Raw genomic sequence first — 22,921 nt, forward strand, 5'->3', positions numbered from 1 at the left:
TGATTCTTTGTGGGTTTTTTTCAGTTTCCATAGCAAGGCGTGTTCAGGATCCATTAGCTGAGCTGGTGAAAATCGAGCCAAAACACATTGGAGTTGGAATGTATCAGGTAAAGCAACATGGATCATTTAATTTATGAAATCCATCAATACAAAGAGCAGTACTCAAACTTGGCATAGTCACTAAGTGTCAGTGGAATAGATTCCAATTTTCAAAGGTTAGAAGTTTGTGGGAAGATAGATAGGAGTTTTAAGTTAATAGGGAAGAAAATTTTCTGGTGTTTATGGTTCTAATTCAAACTGAGAATGTACTGTAGTCAGATTTAAAGGCTGTCCAAGCATTAGCTCTGACCAGTAGCTTCATCTGGAGAGCCTCTGCTTTTAACATTACTGTAGAATTGGAGGAGTTATGGAACATGGGGGTATGTTGGCTGTTTGTCTAAACCAGTACGAACTATTCATCTTTATTGATCCTTCAGGAAGAAGCCTTTGGTGTACCTATTGTGACTTTTTCCCCTCTGTTTTCCATTTCTATTTGATTATTATAGTTAATTTTTGGTCATTGCCCAGTATGAGCTAAAAGCTTTCAGTTGTTACTGTGTAGTAGTAATAGTGCTTGTTGTTATTGTATTTTCAGTTCCTGAAGTTATGAACATTGGGTACTTGAAGACAGCACTAAATTTTGGCAGATTGAATCCATAGTTGTCTCTGAAAACCTTGAGTTTAATTATTTTTCCTTTGATGAAAGGCCTTCTTAGGTATGAAATAGAATGTTACCTTCTGTATGATTTTCATGGAATTTGAATGATAGGCACTGCACTTAAAAATGTTTTTATTAATTTCAGAGAGAGGGAGGGAGAGAGAGAGACATCAATGATGAGAGAGAATCATCGATCGGCTACCTTCTGCACACACCTTATTGGTGATCAAGCCCACATCACAGGCATGTGCCCTGACCAGGAATCAAACCGTGACCTCCTGGTTCATAGGTCAGTGATCAACCACTGAGCCATACTGGCCCAGCAGTACTGAACTTTCTTAAGGAAATATTCTATTACGTCATGGACTCTGTGACCACTAGAAATGGAAGAAACATTAGAAATATCTGACCCTACCCCTAACTTGACAGAAAAAGAAGCTGTGTCCTAGTTAGGATTTTGCCCATGACCACACTGGCAAAGCCTACGCAAAGCCTGCAGTGACCTGTCATACATGGATAGCAAGTTCGATGCAGAGGCATCCAAACCTTTATCTGGATTTATTCACTTGGGAAACATAGTTACCGAAGGGTCTGATTTGTAGCTACAGAGACAAATACCTAGTATCCAAAGAGCTGAAGCACTTTTATGATATAGACATTGTAGTTGAAAGGAATTATAGTTGTTCAAAATAAAGTTAGGGGTGCCTCAGCAGGCAGTGGGACAAAGAAAAGGGGAAGTCACACTTACAGAAGCCCAGCAGGCTAATTCACTATTGGCATCAAGGAAGTCTTCAAGCAAATCGCAGAGGCCTAGTCTCTAGCCTTGGATTCAGAGACAGCATTTAATCTGAAAATGTTTGGGCCTTATTCCAATAGGAAGTAGTGAGAAGTAATGGAAGAGCATTAAGCAGGGGAATGCCATGATCTGATTTGTTTTTTAAACATTGATTCTGGTTACTCTGAGGAGAATGATTTAGAGGGGAAGAGGAGAAGCAATACGACCAGTTTAGAGGCTATTTACATAGCCCAGGTGAGAGTGATGGTGGCTTGGACAAAGTTAACGGTAGTAGAATTGGAAAGAAGTTAAATCTGTTTTGTAGGCGTTGCTTGGTAATAAGTGAGGGAAAGGAGTTGCTAAGAATTTGCTCCAAGGGCCCTGGTATGTGGATGATGCCTGAGTAGAGAAGGTTTGGTAGCTATAAGGTCAGTAGTTCTGATTTGGACATGTTAAATTTGAGATGTCTGTAAGAAATTCAAGGAATGATGTCAAATGGAGTTGGATATGCAGGTGTGAGATTTAGAGAAATAGCCATATTAACATTGGAGTACAGACTAGCAAATAATGACACCTGGCAAGGGATCAAGATGGTAGGCTGAGCTCATGATGTTCTTCAACTGCACCACTGTCACCAATGCCATATCCACAGCTCCAAATTCCGTAAGAGAAGATGTGCATATATATCTGTACCTATATAAACACAAACTTATATGAATAAATTGATGATAGCCAGGGAAAACAAGAAAGGCTCCCACCAATGGATGGAAATTTTAGGAATTCCTGAAAGTTATTAAGCACGAGGATTCACATCCATGGAAAAAATAAAACCTGGTGGACCACTCCTTAAAATATATAGATCAGTAGTGTTCTCAAATCAGAATCACGTTCTGGACAGGGGCCTGTCGTGTTAGGTAAGAAGGTACATACAGAGTGGGTAGGCCCATAGTAACCCCTCGCTCAGTTTACTGTAGATCTCCAGTGGTCGGCAAACTCATTAGTCAACAGAGCCAAATACCAACAGTACAACGATTGAAATGTCTTTTGAGAGCCAAATTTTTTAAACTTAAACTATATAGGTAGGTACATTGTTATTAACTTAATTAGGGTACTCCTAAGGCTTAGGAAGAGCCACACTTAAGGGGCCAAAGAGCCGCTTGTGGCTCGCCAGCCGCAGTTTGCCGACCACGGATCTAAGCTAATGCACTGAGTATACCACAGGGGCCAGAGGGGCTGGGGATCCCCAAGTAGCCTTTGATTGCCAGGAAGCCCCCTCCTGGCGAGACAAACCCCTGACCTACACTGACACCTGGCATCATACCCCACATTTCTCACATTATCACTTGAGGCAGATGATGGTAAACAGAAACAGCTTGTACAGACAGCCAAATAGGATCTCTGAACATTTGAGGAAAACGTATAATAGAAAAAATGAGGCACCAAACTTAATAAGGAAAAATAGCACCCAATGAAACAATGAACAGGCAACAGACTTTGAAATAAGTAAAAATAATATTCACAGTGAGACAAGAGAGGTTATTGCATTTATAAAGCAAACATGGGACAGAATAAAATGAACCAATCTTAGAATTTAAAAACATGAGTGTCAAGATTTTAAAAAACCCAATAAACAGGATAAATAGAATAGACATAGCTAAAAGTAAAGTAATGAATGGGAAGACTGAGCAAAGATTCTTTAGAATGTAGTCTTACACTGAAAAAGGTGGAAAGCATGAACAAAAACGTCATGATATAGAGGACATTCTAAAGCTTTAACATTCATCTAATAGAAGATTAAATAAAAAAATGAGAATTAAGGGGATTATAATCACAGAAATAATAAAGAGACAATTTCTCCAAATTGAAGATGGAGAAGTGTTTTGAAAAGGCCTAATGAGTACTGTGATTGAGCATTTACCTAGGAACCAGGAGGTCACAGTTTGATTCCTGGTCAAGGCATATGTCCAGGTTGTGGGCTCGATCCCAAGTGGGGCATGCAGGAGGCAGCCGACCAATGATTCTCTCTCATCATTGATGTTTCTATCTGGCTCTTCCTCTCCCTTCCTCTCTGAAATCAATAAAACGCTCTACACTCAAATGCCAACCTATGAAATTTCAGAATGTTAGTAATAAAGACAAACTGACTAAAAGCTTCCAGAAAGCAGAGATAGTTTATTTACAAAGGAAAGAATCAGGTTGACATCAGTCCTATATTATGGGTAAAAACAGGGGATAGAAGATAGACATGCAATGGTTTTGAAGTTGTAGGGAAAGATTATTTTGAACCCATAATTCTATATTCAGGCAAAACAGCAATTCAGTGTGAGAGGAAAATAAAAGCATTTTGGACCTGTCATGATTCACCTTCTCTGATTGTTACAGACCTCTTTTGAAAGTATTATTTATGGAAGTATTCCTGACCACAGAAGGCGGGCGTGGGGTCCCAAAGAAGGAAAGGCATGTTGTGAGGAAACAGAAATGAGGGAGGGAAGGAGACAGTGGAGAGCTTCACTGTACACATACTCACAGTAAAATGTATATGGAGTCTCGTGATTTTTAAATCTATGTTAATCTTTAAATATCAGTCTTGATCAGCTCAACATAGGAGGGTAGAAGAAAAAGAAGTTATAAAATATTAGGATTTTTTTTCAGGGAGAAGATTTAGATACAATTTGTTAGAAAAACATAATCTGAAATATGTGAATCATAACCACAAATATAAATCATGAGAGTAGGAAATAAAAAGTTATCATTCTAACCAAAGGCAGAGAAAACAAAGTATAGTAAATAAAATATATGACGACAGAAATAAGTTTAAATAATAGGTAAAGGTGAATGGGTTAAATTGCCCTAGTTATAGAATCTCAGATTTTTAAAAATAGAATGTAACACTAAGCTACATATGTGCAAGAAAAAAGCAACCTTGATATTAGAAATTTGAAGAAAAATATTCTGTATGAGTAAAAAAGAAAGTCACAGCAATTTAATATCTGATGAAATAGAATTTAAGGCAAAGTGTATTAAACAGGTTAAAGCGGAATATTTCAGATTAATAAGATACAGTTTTCCAAGAAGACACAATTACCCTGATCATTCTTTTATCTAATAACATAGCTTTAAAAAATATATGCAGCATTAAAAACCTAAAAATTAGAGCAAGAGACATTTGATTTTTTTGTAGGCATCTTAATAGACCATCCTATATTAACACATGCATTTAAAAAAAGTTTTATTGAGATATAATCACATTCCTACATGTATAAACATACATAAATTCACCCACTTAAACGGTACAAATCAGTGATTTTTAGTATATTCATAGGGTTGTGAAACTATTACCACTAATTTTAAATATTTTTATCACCCCCAAAAGAAACCATTAGCAGTCACTTTCCATCACCCCTCCTTCCCTACCCCTAGGCAACTACTAATCTACTTTCTGTCTCTATAGATTTATCTATTCTGAATATTTCCTATAAAAGGAATTATACAGTATGTGGCCTTTTGTGACTGGCTTCTTTTCAGTTAGCATAATGTTTTTAAGGCTTATGGATGCTGTAGTGCGTATCAAAACTTCATTTTTATGGACAAGTAGTATTCCACTGTACGTATAGACCACATTTTGTCTATCCATTCATCAGTTATTTTCACCTTTTGCCTATTATGAATAATGCTACTATGAATGTTTCTATGATGTATGTTGTCTTTTCTTTTGGATATATGTCTAAGAGTAGATTTGCTAGGTCATTTAACACATAAAATTTAAATCCAATGATGAACTAGGGAAACTATTTCCTACAAGTATATATGTGCATATGATAACTACATATTTTATTAGTAAGGCTTTGGTGTTTCCTTATTGATTTGTACACAATTTATATGTGGGTCTATATAAAACATTTACAGAAAATACAGGGGTGGGCAAAAGTAGATTTACAGTTTTTCCTATGGAAAATTGCAGTAATCATAACCTGCATGTCTTTTTCCACATGAACAAATATAAGCCTATTTTTCCCATCCCTGTATTTAAACAGCCTCTACATACCATTTACCATAGATTAAATATGAATATTTCTCTTTATGAAAGAAACCTGAATTAAACAAGGGGATATTATGTTGCCCTAACAGTTGAGTAAATCCTCCTATATAATAAAAGGCTAATATGCAAATCGACCAAATGGCAGAATGACCAGTCGCTATGATGCACACTGACCACCAGGGGGCAGACGCTCAACACAGGAGCTGCCCTCTGGTGGTCAGCGTGCTCCCACAGGGAGCGCCGCTCAACCAGAAGCCAGGCTCACGGCTGGTGAGCACAGTGGTGGTGGTGGGAGCCTTTCCTACCTCTGTGGCAGCGCTAAGGACCCCTCGGGGGATGTCTGACTGCCGGCTTACGCCTGAAGCCGACAGTCGGACACCCCCCCAAGGGGCCCAGACTACGAGAGGGCACAAGCCGGGCTGAGGAACCCCCTTTCCCCTGCAGTGTGTGAATGTCGTGCACTGGGCCCCTAGTTTGTAATTAAATGATAAACATCTGGGCAAGTGAGAAGGCTACAGTGAAATGAGCATTCACATACACTGCTAATGGAAGTGCAGATGGTTATTTTTAGCAAACAGTCAATACCTACTAAGATGCACTTTAAAAAAAATGGATCTCTTGGACCTGGTAGCTCTCCCTTTAGGAAGCTCTTAAGGCAGTAATAAGAACTACTTACAGAACTTATTTACAAGTTTGCTGTTGTAGCAAAATATTGGAAGCAGCTACAATAGAAGAATAGTTAAATGAGTTATGGAATACCCATCAGTTGAAATATTATATAACCATTATAAAGTCAGACTTAGGGAGGATTTAATGACCTGAGAAATTACTCTTGATGTAATATTTTAAAATTGCAATAAAGTTATTGATATAGAATTAAAGATATCTATATCTTTGTTGGTGTGATTAGAGATTTTTATTTTCTTCCTTTTTCAAACTTTCTACAGTGAATGTGTATGAGTAAACTTTATGGTAAAATACACATCTATTTCTATATCCCAGCCAATGGGCCACTTAATATTTAAGTCTTAATAGAATAAACGTTCAATACAACCAGAGTGGGACTGAATTTCTTTTTAGTCAAGACCTCTAAATGCTTTTATTATAAACTTAATACTTATATGTATTTTGAAGCTGGACAAACATAGCTAACTTTAAAAATGAAAACTGTTCAAAGAAAGAATGTTAAATGGTTAAATGAAGTAATAGAAGCTATAATATTATTTCAGAAGAAACTAACATACTTTTGGTTTAATAACAGCTCAAATGCTAAAGACAGCACTCCAGTCCTTGTCTTAGAGATGGAGAGAACTGATTTTAAAAACACATGCCTGTCATTATTTCTGGAGAGAGAGGCAGCCAGTGCGGTCAAATGACAACATATCCCTAACTGACCCCTATAGACTTTGCTGGAAAGTGGCTTGGTGTTACTCCCAAGAAAACACTCCAGGGTGAGAGCTGGATGATGCAGGGTTGGCTCTGTTGAGTTCTCTGGGACATGGGGAACGGTGGTTTAGCTTGGCCTTGTCATACCCTGAAAGCACAGCTTAAGCAGCTTGGATTTCCTTGCTGCATATTCCTTCCTCGGACCATTTTTAGATACTTTCATGCTCATTAACACCTCTTTGTTAATGAGCACACACACAGGAAAGTGGGAAAGACAGAACAGTTCTCTTTCTTCCTTTTGTGCCTCTCTGTTAAATCATTTGATGATGTTAGAGAATGAAATGGTTTTCCAAAATGCGGTTTTGGAACCCTTAGTGGATTTTCTCTATCCAGGCCATCTTTGTTCCTCATTATTTGGGATAATGAGGAGTCACTGTAAAAGGAAAATCATCTTCCCAACTGAAACTTTTTCATGGTAAAACCTTAAAGGTGGGAATTTGTATTTTATTTCTCTATCTCCTGTGTGGGATCAGTTTTGGGTAAAAACCAAAACAACTCTGGTGGTGACAGTAACTGTAGTTAACATGTTGAAATTATGAAATGCAGTTTTAGTTTAGGGCTGTAAAAGGTTAGTAGGTTCCTTGTCTGCCCTACATTGTTTGCCCAAATTCTTTCAAACATTTTAATCCTTTAATTATTTGTTATTGTACAGTGGGGTATAGAAAAGAATTTGTCCCATGGATATCCACTTAGATGACTTTTGACTAGATTTTTGCCTCTACTAGTATCCTAAAGCAATATTTTGAAATAGATAAAACACAAAGATGAAATGGAATTGTTCTAAAAATCAGGCATTGCTCATAGAAATGAATTCCTTGCCAAAGGTTTTTTTTCTTTTTTCCTTTTAATCCTTATCTGAGGAGTGAGGACATTTTTGCCATTGATTTTTAGAGCGAGTGGAAAGGAGGTGGAGAGAGAGAGACAGAGACAGAGGTACGTGACAAAGACACATTGAATGGTTGCCTCCCATGCCGGAAATGGAATGGACTTGCAACCCAGGTACATGCCCTAGACCAGTGATGGCGAACCTTTTGAGCTCGGCATGTCAGCATTTTGAAAAACCCTAACTTAACTCTGGTGCCATGTCACATATAGAAATTTTTTGATATTTGTAACCATAGTAAAACAAAGATTTATATTTTTGATATTTATTTTATATATTTAAATGCCATTTAACAAAGAAAAATCAATCAAAAAAATGAGTTCGCGTGTCACCTCTGACACGCGTGTCATAGGCTCGCCATCACTGCCCTAGACCATAATTGAACCAGAGACTCTCTGGTGGGCAGGCCGATGCTCTAACCATCTAGCTACACCAGCCTGGGCCCAAAATGTCTTCACAATATTGCCCCTTAACTGTCCCAGAATATGAACTGTGCATGAATCTCTGCTTTACTTACTGGGTATTATGAATGAAATTCACACTTAGCTTGTAACTAAGGTAATTCATTGGTGACCATAATTGAACTCTTTCCATAACTGAAAACAAGTAGTTGACCTTTAATGGGAGCATGAACCAAATGTATGCATTAGAATTTGCTAATTATTCCTTAAACTTAAAGTTTTAAAATTTCTGTTCTGAATATTTTTTTCACTCCAGATGAATAATGCTTCCGACATTTAAGTATTAAATTTAGTTTTCTCAGGTTCTTAGCAATCACTGACAGTCTAATAAGCCATGTATACACACACTCTAGTCTAACACCATTACTTATCTTTAAAAGAAATGTGAAATGTGAGTATGATTTGAAAGAACTTTTACCAATAATGCCCTAAATTACTAACAAATATATAATTTTTTAATCTTTTGTTTGCTTACTCTTTTATGTCATTGACCTTGGACAATGAAACTAGATCAATTTCAGCTTCTACTAAAGGTCCCCTAGTTTTCATACATCAGCACAAAAGTTATACTTAGGATTTCTAAAACTTTAATGTATTTTCAGTGTTTAAAATGTTATTATGGATGATTTTAAAAATTAAACATGACATTAAAGGTACTGCCATAAAGGAAAAAAATAATAAATTATTCTGGCTTAAAATCTAAAATGTCCCTGAATCAGAAAACATTAAATAGAAAATCCACAGGCAAGGAGAAGGTATTTTCAACAGATATCACCTAAAAGGACACAGAATATATAAAGGTATTTGACAAAATAAGAGAAAAATAGACAATTTAATAGAAAAACAGGTGGAAGATATGAACAGGCAATTAACAGAAGATGAGACACAAAAAAGTGTAGACATGAAAAAAATTATCATTCTCACTTGTAATGAGAAATCTTTCAGGTTGTTCATATTTGAAAGAATTGTTGAAAACTCAAATATAAGATTGTACTAGACAATTTTAGTAATGAGGAAGAGAAATAAAATGTGTAAACATTAGGAGGGTTACTTCAGAGAATTTAAAAACTATATCCTGAATATCTGATATCCCTATTGTTTAGAAATGTTGATTGTCTCATCCCTTCATGTATATGTGTGGGGTGAGGGGGAGGTGTTGATCATGGTGTTTAAGAATAGTAGAGATAAATTTAATTACTTGTGAGATTATATTATATTTTAACTAGAGGTCCGATGCACGAAATTCGTACAAGAGTCGGCCTTCCTTACCCCGGCTGCTGGCACTGGCTTCCCTGTGGCACTCGGGACCCGGGCTTCCCTCGCAGCCCTGGCTTTGCCTGAAGGACATTTGGTCTAATTAGCATATTACGCTTGTATTATTATAGATACATGTCTTTTTGAACAACTTTAGGAGATATCTTTGGTTTGGGGTGAGATAGTAAGCTAGTTGGCTGCCTTTTTAGTGCATTGCTAACTCTGGTGATATATTTCCTTTAATAATCCAGATCAGGCTACCCATGCTGTTTATTGTAAAATATTATTTAAAAAGATGTATTTTCTTTTCAAAATATAATTGAAGGAGAATTTTCTCCTGACATATACAAGGCTTTTGTTTCATTATTTATTTGGAATAGATGGGGCCAGAGGGTATGAGTGCAGTTAGGTTCTGTTGGAGGGGGCTTGCAAAGACTTTTTGAGGCATGATGTGCAAGTGAGTGTTTTTAAATCTCAGAGGTGTGATTATGTCATAACAGCCATAACCTCTGGGCTTGCTTTATTACTTTTATTAAAACAAATCTGTGTAGGGGTGCTATGTATATTTTGGTGATGAAGGAAATGAGGTGGTTAATTTATTATGTGAACAGCACTTTCAACTAACCACAGCGTGATTCACTGAGAGAGCGGTGGAAAAGCCTCGCTCTGTAGAAATGACTGCTTTTGATTTGTGGACCCTAACTTTCAACACCAGAGCATGAAGTTTATCTACAAATTGATTCCTTTTTCCCCCTGTACTAATGTTTTTGTCCAATTTTAAACTTGAAATTTTTCCCCTCTATTTTATTATGGGCATTCACTGACTATGAATGATCTAAACAGTCCTTACCAGCAAGTTAAGGAAGAAAAAATGGGGGAGGGGGGGTTGGAATCCACGTGTTAGCGCGTTAGGGAAGTAGGTAACATCTTTCTGGTTTCCAAAAGGCCCACACATACCTCAGAGGAGGACTCCATAAAATGAGTCAATATACAAACCTGTGACCAATGATAATACCTACCTCGTGTCAGATAGGAGTTTCGGGAAAGTTGGCACCTGTTCTTCCCTTTTGTAGCGTGCATTTATAAACAGACGCTACGTTGGAAGAGAAAATCAACCTCATGCTAAGTAGCCTCTGGTAAATGTTTGCTTGGAAGTGGGAGTCTATCATGAGAAGAAGTGACGATGCAATGCCACATAGACGTCCACACACTATAGAATGGAATCAAAAGAAGACCCGTCCGTCTAATGAGTTCCCGGGGCACAAAGCCCTTGTTGTGTACTCATAAACTGCCATTGAAAGACCCAAAAACGGTTGTTTTCTCTGGAGTTGCGCCAGACCCAGCATCATGGTGATGTGAACCTGCCTAGAGAGAGTGGAAAATAGGTCATCTTCCTGGCAGTGGTTCTGAAAGACCCCTTCGTTTTCCAGATGTCCCAAATACCAACCATTTACAAACAGAAAGACTCAGAAACAAGGCAGGCATTTAATTGGTAAGAATTACTTAGAGTATTTTATATCTGGAATAGTATAAGGCTCCGTGGAAATAAGGATGACAATCAGTTTTATGTTTTATCTCTGCTTTGGAGTGGCATAACTCATTTCTCCTTGGAGCCCTAAATTTGCTCTAAAAATTATGTCATTCCCTCATAGCACTTCCCCAGAGAGTTGGCAGTGGCCAGTAGAAACATTATTTGTGTAGTTTAAAGACAGGGTAGAGGAGGGAGGTCTAGGCCTGTGGTTTATGTAAACAGGGTGGCCTGGGAGGGGGCTCGGGCACCCCAGTGAAGTTGTTGCTCCGTCATCAGGAGCAGTCAGTCCTGGTAAGAATGTGTCCTCTTTGAGACGGTGATTAGTAATGATCACCCGCAGTCCCAGATTGTGGTGAAAATTTAATTTTAAAAGGAATTGGATTGTAGGCAAAACTTCATTTTAATGACTTGGCTGAGCCTTTCAAACTTTCAGGTATCCTCGCTAGTAGGATGAAACTATGATTGGGCATTTCCAGGGGACATTATGTTCAACACCATGTAAGCTAGCATTTCATTTGTTGAAAGTGTTTTGGTCTTCATTATGGTTTGGTTCCTTTTTAAAAGAATGAGATTTAAAAATTATTTTGGGAATTGGCTTTAAAAAGTCTTATACTCTCATCCCCTCCTAAATGCCCATCTCAAATCAATGCAGAACATAAACAGTTATTTTAAAAGCCCGGATAACAGAGAAGCCCTAAGTCTGAATGTGCCCTGCATTCTTCTCTACCCTGCTTGGCATTTTCTCCTGCTATGCCCTCTTTGCTCTGCCACTTTCCTCATCTCCCTTCCAGCCTCTTATTAGCGACTTTTTGAAGAGGTAGTTTGTTCCCTAGTCCCTTACTCAAGGCCTCTCCCTTCGTACGGTTTGAAGTACAACCGAGCTTTTAAGAAAGTGATTCTACCCTCGTTTATGATTTGAAACCTACTCAGATATGTGTTGACAAATTTAAGCAACAGTATGAATTTTTAAAAAAACATTTATTTATAAGCATGCTACCAGAGTAGCATTAACCGAACACAGACCCTGTGATGGCAGCAGAATGCAGAAGACATCCAGCCCCATCTGCCAGATGGGAAAGGCGTGGTTTTAAATAAAATGGGCCTTGCCAGGTGGCTCAGTTGTTGGGAGCATCGTCCTGTACGCCAAAAGGTTGTGGGTTTGATTTCCGGTTCGATACCTAGGTTGTGGGTTGGATCCCCGAGTATGGGAGGCAACTGATCCATGTTTCTCTCTCGCATTGATGTTTCTCTCTGTCTCTCCTTTACCACCCCCCCCCCCCAAATCAATAAACATAGCCTAGGGTAAGGATAAATAAATAAATAAATAAGTAAAGTGGAACACTATAGTTAAGAGTGAGACAGAAGATATTTTCTTTTAAGAAATCCTGAGTTTATCATAAAGTTTACAAAGGAAAGTTGGATTCTAGACTAAAATACTTGATTAGTCATATCTGGGCACATAACTGTACTCACTGACATATGCCCCTCCTTGCAGTTGGGTAGTTATAATTAAGGGTGTGTTTAATGAAAATTTTCCTGAGAGGGAAGCTCCTGTATGGATAGGGAACTGTCTTAAACTGAAATTGCATAGACATTTTCACTGGTCCCTTCCTCATTTCAGTGCAGTTCAGTGAAAAGGAACACAGAGCCTCAGCACCAAAGGAAGCTGTGTTCTTACCTTAGTTGAGCTGCATTTGTTGTGTGACCTTGGGAAAGTAATTTTACTTCTTCATGGTTTGTTGGAAAATAAAGTATTAACTATGTGCTTTCTGAAAGAGTATTAAAAAGGAATTTATATACTTTTACATATATATTTTTAAAGACATGAAAATGCCTGAAGGTATACATGAGAAAGTGATTTTATTTCATGCTAGAGGCCCAAGGACTCCCTTCCCCCTGCTGCCTGCCACTGCTGCTGGCCAGGGCAGGGCTGGCCCTGGGGAGGGGCCGAGGGTGGTTGTCTGGCTGGCCCCGCCCCCTGGTCAAACTCCTGAATGAGGGGACAATTTGCATAGTAGGCTTTTATTATACAGGATGATGGGACTATCAAGTACACAGAGTCTGTTTACTTTGGTGGGGTTTTATTTATTCCTATAATCTATTCATATGCTACGCTTATTGAGTATTCCTGAAGTCATTTAATTTTAAGTTGCAAGGGACCTTAGAAGTCATTTAGTTCCCACTGGCACGTATGAGCATGTTCATTGCCTTCTAAACAGGAGGATGGAAGAAGCTGTGGGGAGAGCTTTCAGAACAAAGGATCTGCATGGTGGCATTGCTGTGGTCATGGTCCAGGAATGAGGAAACAGGCTATTGCCCAAGCTGCCTTGGATACTACAGTAACGACAGGACCTGTTACCAGGGAGAGATAGGCATTTGAAGTTGCATTGAAAAGTACACTTTGAACTTCTGTTAGTTATTATCTACAGGATTTTTTGAAAGTCGATAGTGCTTTACTTGCTATCCTTGTATACCTGATTCTTTTGTTGTGGTTCACATCTAATGTTTAAGTTAACTCAGTATTTTGGAGATGGGAGGGGAAGAGGGTAGAATAGTTAAAAACAAACAACAGCAACAACAGAAACAAACTCCTCAGTTTGTTGGGATGCAGGATTGAGTTATGGGCTGTCAATATGAAACAGCTGTTTGTTTGTTGACAGCCTGCCTTGCCTCTACCATAATCAAGCTGTTTCTCATCATATATTACCAACTCTATAGTATTTGAGGCTTGTGGATTTATAGTTGGTTATGTATAACGTTTGTCAAAACGTCATGGTTTAGATAAAAAATTAGCGATTCCCCTGTAGTCATTCTACTGAAATATGAATGTGAATTGTATTTAAAAAAGATGCCTAAAGACACTTCTGCAGTTCATTTAAAAATTAAGAGGATGTAGAGTCTGTTTGTATGTGTTTTCTAAGGAGGAGTATAAGTGTAACTCTTCCCTGTCTTCTACACTGTATTGCCAGTCAGAACAGCGTTCTGTGTTCTCTTTTCTTTCCTTTCCCTCCCTGTGTCTCTTTTCATCAGTGTAGTTAGGCAGCACTGATGTGGGCAGCAGGATAGAGCTGAGCCAGAAGGACATGATTTTGTTCTTTCATTCTTTTGTTCTCCTCCCCTCACCCCCTCACCCCCAATCTCCTTAAAAACCTGTTCTGTGGTCGAAGCCAAGAATGAAAGGAAATAAAGTCAAGTTTAAGTTCTCTGAGAGTGGAAGGTGATGTTTCAGTCTCCTGGGTATCTTTACCAGCTGAAAAAAAAAAAAAAAAAAAAAAGCCAGATGTGCCTCCTACTCTAACGGGAACCTATCTAGGACATTTCTAAACAGACCCCTTTTTAATCTGGCTTATTGTGAGTGAGGTCTATTTTGAAATAAGAGTAACCCTGTGTTTTAGAAAAACAAGTCAGAAAGGGGAGGTTTCTATTGCTTCATTTAGTTTTACTCTTCAAAATAGAGCAAAAATGTTTTCTAATTATGCTTAAGTCACAGCTTCTCTAGGAGGGAAAAGTTTCTCTCCTTAAGAAATCTTTTCACAGTGCAGTTACTTCAAAAACTCCTCTGGAAGATTACAGAGTAATGTCACAATTTCTTCTTCCTTTAATAGGTTTAATATTATAATGGAATTTAGAAAATTTTTAGTAATTTTTAAAATTTTATCTCAAGTGCATTACATAAATTAATAATTTTTCTCTATATAAATATATTTCTTAAGAGAGAAGGTAATATGGGAATAGTAAACGCTTTTTTTGTAATAGAGGGTGTGACTAGGAAAGGAATACTTTAGTTTAAAATTTATAAAAATAAAATTTTGAGGAGAAAATATATTTTGTATGTTTATAGTTTTTCTATTACTTGTTCATACTATATCTTTCATCAGAAATCCACATCAACTTATTTCTAAAAGCATAAGTCATAGAAATATTTTACTTTACTTTAAAAGAATGTGTCAACATGCTTGCTTTCTCATCGCCAAATGATTCCAAATGTCAGTGGGAATTTTTACTAACAATGATTTCACCATGTGGCTAGTGACAGTATATGTAGGATTATTACCAGAACGTGAAATGTTTTGATTTTGTGTATTTTTTAATATGCCAGGACAATGACATTTCACATAGCTACTTTAAACTATTTAATTACAATTAACATTAGGGCAAGATTTAGTTTTTTATCCTAACACGTGAGTTATACATGAAGTTGAAATCCAAAATTGAAAGATTATGTCTGGCTTAATTGGAACAGGTAGGAAGTGATGGAGTATATAGATGAATATTTTCATATATCAGCTGTGCATATATTCTTAGGGCTTTATTAATTAGCCAAAATCTGTTGTCTTAGTAGTACCGAGGTGCCCAAAAATGAATCGCAGATGATCCATTTTAGAAGCCCTTTACTATTTGGATGTCAGGGGAAGAGAATTTAGTTATAACTTTAAGAACATCACCCCAAATTATTTAATGGTATATTTAATTTTAGCTGCCCCATATCTATTTGGGCAAGAATCATTATTATAAATAAAAGATGTGCAAATCCTTACTCCAGCCACTGTTAGGGAAGCCAGGGGGTGGGGAGATTTAGGAGAAGTTACAGGATATTATTACAGTTTTCTGTTTTGTTTCTCTATGTTAGACTTTGCTATTTGGTGAAGCTTTCTCAAAAACTATGCTAAAAATCCATTATTATAGAACCATTAAAAATATTGGTTTATTATCCAGTGATTAAGATCCATGACCTTTATTTTTGAATCAGCTTCATAAATATGTACATTTTTCCGTGTCAGTCATTGTCTAGAATTTCATTTTTGTTCTGCTTTCCATTACATACCATGAATTATATGAAATTAATTTAATCGCTACTACAAACAGAAATTAAATGTGCCCTAATCCCGAGTTACGTTGTTTGCTTTTACAACTGTAAGTCATAAGTAATTAATTTTCCAAGGAAAATTAATTCGCTTACCATTCCCAGTAGCATCATATGTTGACACAGGGTTATAGATAGTTTAATATTTTTCTTCAGCACGCTGGCCTCAACTTTAGCAGACCTTAAATGAAAACAAATTAAATTTACTCAACTGTATATAATTTGGAGTTATTTAAAATAAGTGTTGTTGTTACTGCTATTATCCAGGTGATGACTCGAAAATTATATTGAAACTCTACAGAATCTCCATTAGTATATTAACAAGTCTGAAACAACATATTTTTAAAAGTTGTTCATGTGACAGCCATTAAAATTTTTATCCCTCAGTTCTGAATAAAACAGTTTACACACCATCCATCTGACAGCAGTAGCATGGAGAGTTTTACCAGCACGGAATTAATAGGAAAGCAAAATGAGTAACTTACTTGCTGGACATTTTGACCACCTTGGATAGCAGGTCATCATGTCTGATTCTTATGGCGCTTATTTTCAATATCTAACCTGTCAGTAGAAAGATTTCTAGCAAAATCATCGTAAAAACATAGAATATGAAAGATATTTGTTTTAAACCCCCAAATATTTGTATTATATTGATTGCCCTTCTCTAATTCTTTCATCCTTTTCTGTTTAATACTTTTCCCCCTCGCTTTACAGAAAAGCTAATGTGGAAAATGAAATAAGCAAAAGTCTTTCAGTTAAATAAGCTAGGTTTCCCCTAGCTGCTTCTTATATTCTGGGAACTCAGAAAATATGGGCAAAGCAAAGTTAGCTTTTCTTTTGCATTTGCCAGGAGGTTATTTTGTAAGGTGATTTTCCCCCCTGGTTCATAGAACTCTATAAAACATATAGTGTTTATTACTTTATTTATATTTATTTAAGTCACTAAGGTGAAACTCTAGTGATGGTGGCAATGTTACAGTTTTAACAAGTGGGGGCTTATTTTATAAATGTGCCTTTGTGGCCATAGCTTTCAAAAACGCAGGGGGTTAGCGATGAAATGCTCTTTATGCCTTTTGGAAAGAAAATTTGCCGTTTAATTCCAGTGTAAAAGTACTGTTAGAATACAGAATCACTACTGCTATTTCTTGTTAGTATTCATTGTTATACTCAGTTTTCTCTGTCTGTACACACACGATTGAACTGCATGCATTCTAAAGTTGCATCAGGAGGAACGGGTTTTATTTGCTGCTGCTTTCATAAGGAGGATGACAGAGCAGTCCCCTTCCCTTTGCTTCAGACAGTTTCTCTGAGTGTCCTTCGGAATTATGTAATGCCTTTCTTTTTAATCAGCATCAGACAAAATGCAAAAACTATAGGTGTCAAGTCCTGTACATTTATGTTTATGCTCTGAATTAAATACAGATTATTATACAATTAGGTTTAAGGGAACGCAGTCTTCCAAAAATAATTTATGTAGGCATTCCAGGCAATGATTATTCTAAAAACTTTATTCCTAAATCTATCACCATATAGCTAAAGTATGGTTACATATAAATATGCATGATAACTCCACATGTGTCCTTACACAGATTTAAAACTGCCTCTGCCTTCTTTCTGAAACGGACATACAGGTTTGGTTTATTCTCATTTTGAGATAGAAAGGAAAATGTATGCCTATAGAAATTTAATAGCATCTGTCTGTATTTTATTTCACAATATAGTCTCATAAAATTACATTTAAATGAGAAATTTTTATCTCATCTTTTATTAACTTATTTTGTGTTAAAATGAATATCTTTTAGAGAAACATTTAATTTTGTATTGAGCTAAGTGTAGAAGGGCTGTGTGCATGGTGTGTGTTCAAAAGAAGGTTGCAAGAATGTGGAGAAAAGAAGTGCTGAATTTAAGCTCCATGGGACTTTACAAAAAGCTGGCAAATGAACATTTTATATTAGAGTAAATAAAAATTATGAATTCAAGAAACAGAGTTTGGAGAAGCAAATATTTTTACTTTTCCACAATTATTTTGTTGAGTCTGATTAGCATAGAAATGACAAGACTTTGTAGTAGAAATATGTATGTTATTTTTAAAAATTGTATAATGTGGAGATAGGGTAAGGTGTATAATTTACCAAATAATAGCTGTGCCATGCATTAAAAACTGTGTGCTGCATGTGGCCAACAAGTTCATGTGTGTCGTGAGGACGCCGGGGAACTTCAGACTCTGGCTTGAGTTTGGTCAATAAGAGTTTACTTTTCATCCATAAGCAGAGTATAAATTATCGTAGTTATTCCTGAATAGCTCCCTAAAGCATGGTAAAGGGGGGAGGAGAGGTCTTGTAAATCGCTGATACCTGTATGAGAACAATATTGATGTTTTATAACATGTTAGCATTCAGTGGAGTCGTTAGCAATGCCACTGGGGTAGAGAAGTTAATTCGTACCTAAAGAAATATACAATTATTAATTTGCATTCTGTTCCACACTGTTTCTTCAAAAGACTAAATTTAAATTAGTTTGCACTTCTACTCACAAAGGTAATAATTAAATTCAGGTGATATATAGAAAGGTAAAATGGCAATTTACTACCACCTGAGATTGACAAAACTCCCAGGTCCTTCAAAGTGAATCATGCTCCTAGTTACTATCCTATCCGATTTTAATCTCACACATTGACACTGGAATAAATTAGGTTCTATTTCTGGTTTTACTAGAAACTCAAATCAATTCACAGTCAAGATAGGGGATACTGCATTGGACTATCCTGCTTTTATGCTTCTGGTAGGCCCTCACATTAACCTTCGTTATAAAAAAACAACTCAACCTAGGTATTGCCCTTTTACTTTGCAGCACTGTTCAAAGTCTCAGGCCATCTTCGGTCTGATGTATAAGAACCCTACTTCAGGACTGTGTTTACAAGGGTGGCCCAAAGTAGGTTTATAGTTGTGAGAATGTGAAAGTTTTATTCTTGTATTATTATTTATTGTAGTATTTATTTGTATTACAACTGTAAACCTACTTTTGCCCTCCCTGTATGTAAGAAGGTGAAATAATTTAATGGTTCTCTTTTGATGAGTTTAAATAACTAGAGATTTCAGTTGCAGTGGATGGATTTCCACATTTGTTCTGCTAAACCTGCTCATCAGAAGATGAAAGTGGGCAGGGGACCTTTAATAATGTCTTGTCTCCATTTGTTCTTTCATGTCTGCATGTTAATCCAGAGCATCTTTCCTTTAGTATATATATTAGAGGAGTCATTTTTGAATTGTGATTTTTATCAAATTTGCAAAAAACTAAAAAGAACCTCTCCCAATTAAACATTGCTACTACATATAAGTCTATCATTTTTAGAAGAAAGGAACAGTTAGAATCTATTTGATTTTTTTAGTTTTAACATCTACCAAATGTATAAGAACTCTAAAAACATAATTGTTTTATCTTTTTTCCCTTCATATATAAACAGAATGAAGGTAAAATTAATGGGTGATTCCTTCCTTGGAGAGATTAAAAGAAAAATAACGTACCATTCATGTGTTTGCTAATAACAAACTTGGACTCATGTTGAAGTCATTGTACATTTTATATGCTATAACGTGGAAAAAAGTACTCAAGGAATATGGAAAGAAAGGCTGTTCTAGTTAATAAGAGAGCTTAATTCTAGAGAGGCCACCAAGGAGGCTATCATGATTGACAGGCATTCTAGTGAAGTCTTTCTTTTCTTTTTCTCTTTTTTTCCTATAGCAGTGCTGAAGTCAGTCAAAGTATATATACAAAGCTGAGTGAATACCAGTTTCCCCAGTACAGCGGCTATTTTTTCAGGAAGTCTAACTCAAACCAGATGTTTTGCCTAGACCCAGAGTTTGTTGCTGCCAAGCATCTCATCAGAGGTCAGAGTTCTGGGCTCCGGGCCCTGCTAGAATTCTTTCACAAATTGCTATTCGGTGAGGTTTTAATCCTAATGGAAAGAATAATGTGCTTGTAAAATCTGCAGTTATTACAAACACAGTATACATATTGTGAACTTCAAATGACTACATATTTCATTCCCATAAACAGGGAATGCAGATGAATACCTTGTGTGATAGCTTTAGACATTCTAACTAAAATCTAGTATACAGTTTATACCACATTCACCATTTGCATTTGTAATACCCCAATAAAAGTAACTGTTATCTTTGGGTGACAACTGGTAACCGACTCATGCCCACCCTCCCCACCACCAAATTCTTTTTCATAAGCTCTGCAACCTCATACAGCTGTTTGAACACAAGAATTAAAAGCATTTGGAACTAAATATTGGATATTCTCTTAGGAAGATGTGTGCATGCTACAGTACTAACTGAAAAGTTCTAAAAATAAAGCAAAAGACACCCTTGTGCCAAGGCTTAACCATTTCATATTTGGAAGTAGATATATTAAAACTGAGTTTATTTACTCAAATTAGGATGAAGAGTATTTTCTCTATAATGGAGAATGTGATTGGTATATGTAGATGTAGCTAAACATGAGTTGTGGCTCTTTTGGAAACATTAAGGGAGATTAGTGAGCGTTATTATATCTGCTTACTTTATATACAAATAAGCACCTAATAATATTTGTATATAACCCAAGAGAAATTTCCCAGGTAGATAAAGGTGTGTGAAACCAGAGAACCACAGTTTGAGCTCGAGATAAGCATGTTAATTAGATCATAACTACTAAAATTAATTAAACCTGCATTTGGGACAGATGTTTGTTAATTTTGTGTCATTAAAACAGAGAAAGTCCAAATTCTGAAAATGTGGGAAATTGAACTTTTTTTGAAAAATAAAAGAAGGCAGACTTTGGTGTGCCGGAATTATGCCATACCATATTACAGCACTTTTTGGATTGAACCATTTGTAGCATTCATTTGGGGGTAGGAGTCTAATTTCTAAATACTACCTTTTTGTTTTCATATTTGAGTGACAACAATTTGGGATATAATAAATATATAAACAAAGTTCACTAAGTTCTCTACATCTTCCAAATAAATAAAAATTGGTTAACTGTGGGAACCAAAAATTTTCTAATAGAACATTATGGTATAGATCAGTGATGGGGAACTTTTTGAGCTCAGAGTGTCAGCATTTTGAAAAACCCTAACTTAACTTTGGTGCCGTGTCACATAGAAATTTTTTAATATTTGCAACCATAGCAAAACAAATACTTATATTTTTGATTTTTATTGTATATATTTAAATGCCATTTAACAAAGAAAAATCAACCAAAAAAATGAGTCTGCGTGTCATCTCTGACACGCGTGTCTTAGGTTCGCCATCACTGGTATAGATAGTGCCTTTTAAACTATAGTTTTCATTTTACCTTTTACTTCTACAAAAGCCAGTCAACATTGATATCATCTCTACTGCACAGACTATTCCATTGGTGTTGAGAGGAGTCATCATGTCAATGAATTTACTTAAATTCTCCTATCAGCTGCAAACAAAAGAACAAAAGATTTGTTGAAATGTGTGGTGTACGAAGAAAATATTCTTCAAGTTGTGAACAATTTTAAAAAGCTACTTTCTGATTACTCTTTCTGCCATTTTATACGTCTGGAGAGAAAGCATGGCGATAGACCTTCTTTAGAGCCCTTTTTCTCATGTACGTCTCCGTAGTCCTACCTCCTTTCCACATAAGCTCTTACAGTATATCATATTTACTGCTCTATTATTTAGTTTCACTTTATTATAGCATTGCTTACAAGGGACTTTTTCTTGGAAGAAAGAAGCAATATTGATGCATAGTATTTTTATTATGTTTGACATTCTGAAAAGTGAAATAATGTTTCTTTTTTATTTGTTCATAAACTGTAGTTGGTGAATCGCCTCCCCTCCTTTTAAAATGAAGTGATACCATCATCAGTTTTTTTAGAGAGGTTGAAAATAAATGTCAAAACTTGAAGCTACATTTCATTCTGTATGGCATAATCATTCAAGTGCAATTAAAAGAATAGTCTAAGACTGTGATCAGTTAATGAGAAACAAACAATTCCATATTAATGAGTTCCCATTTGCCAGTAATTCTGTCATTTGTAACTTGAATCAGTCATCACCCCTGCAAATAGCCCTTTCAAGACATTATTTGCAATTTTGTCCTCTGTTTTCTGTCCTTGATGTTGTGAAAATGGCCGTCTACTGTTACAGGAATGAAAAGAGATCCCGTTCAAACATCTTTTGTGTTTCCACTTTCAGTGAAAAATGTTTTTCAAACCTGCAGCTGGTTATTTCTGCAGGAGTTCCCACTTATGCTCAGATTTGATTGACATTTTGAAATGGCAGCTTTTCATGAAAAGCTGTTAACTTGTAGAATTCAGTTATGGTACTAAGACAGACTGACTTTGTTCTGTGGCTGGGACCTGTCCAAACTAAATAGAACCCTGCATCTGAATTTAATAGTGCTACTCAGCCAAGATAGGGCACTTTTGCTCCCCCCCCCTAAAACTCTGATGCTTCTTATGTGCTCTAAAACCAACTTGATGGATATTCATCCCAACATCTTTCTGTTCTTTAATTGCTTTAAGTGACATATATAGTCATTTTCTTGTCCCCTCCCTTGAATAGCTAATGGACTAAGACAGTGCTTCATTTTAAGATAAGATGCTGATTGAGAATTTATTCTGCAATATATGTTACAGAGCACAAAAATTAGGAATAATGTAATTGTTTGCTTCTAGTATAGAGGCTATAAAAATTTTTAGAAACATAGTGCTACTAACACTTGTAGATTCATTTGCTATGTGAAAATATTTTGAAAAACATTTTACATATAATACAATTCAAATATAGCTTATTAATTCTGTTTATTTACTCAACAAATAATTATGTTTCCAATTCAAGGGCAGTGTGGGAATCACAACATACATGATCCTGCTCTTAAGGAACTTTGAATTCAGTAGCTTCTTTTTTAAACTTGACTGATAATTAGTGCTTCAAAAACATACGTTTATA

The 22,921-nt window shown here is 36.2% G+C and overlaps 1 protein-coding gene across 3 annotated transcripts in view; it reads left to right on the top strand.

The window, feature by feature from the left end:
• The window catches only part of SRBD1 (S1 RNA binding domain 1), a 162,182-nt gene that overhangs the window by 83,946 nt on the left and 55,315 nt on the right, over positions 1–22,921 (top strand). For all 3 annotated transcript variants that reach the window (XM_059659941.1, XM_059659943.1, XM_059659942.1), the window contains exon 16: positions 25–107. In XM_059659941.1, the coding sequence (XP_059515924.1) occupies positions 25–107 (83 nt within the window). The remainder of the gene's footprint in view (positions 1–24; positions 108–22,921) is intronic.

Source organism: Myotis daubentonii, chromosome 12 (genome assembly GCF_963259705.1).
Source record: "Myotis daubentonii chromosome 12, mMyoDau2.1, whole genome shotgun sequence".
In the NCBI taxonomy this organism is placed as follows: domain Eukaryota; kingdom Metazoa; phylum Chordata; class Mammalia; order Chiroptera; family Vespertilionidae; genus Myotis; species Myotis daubentonii.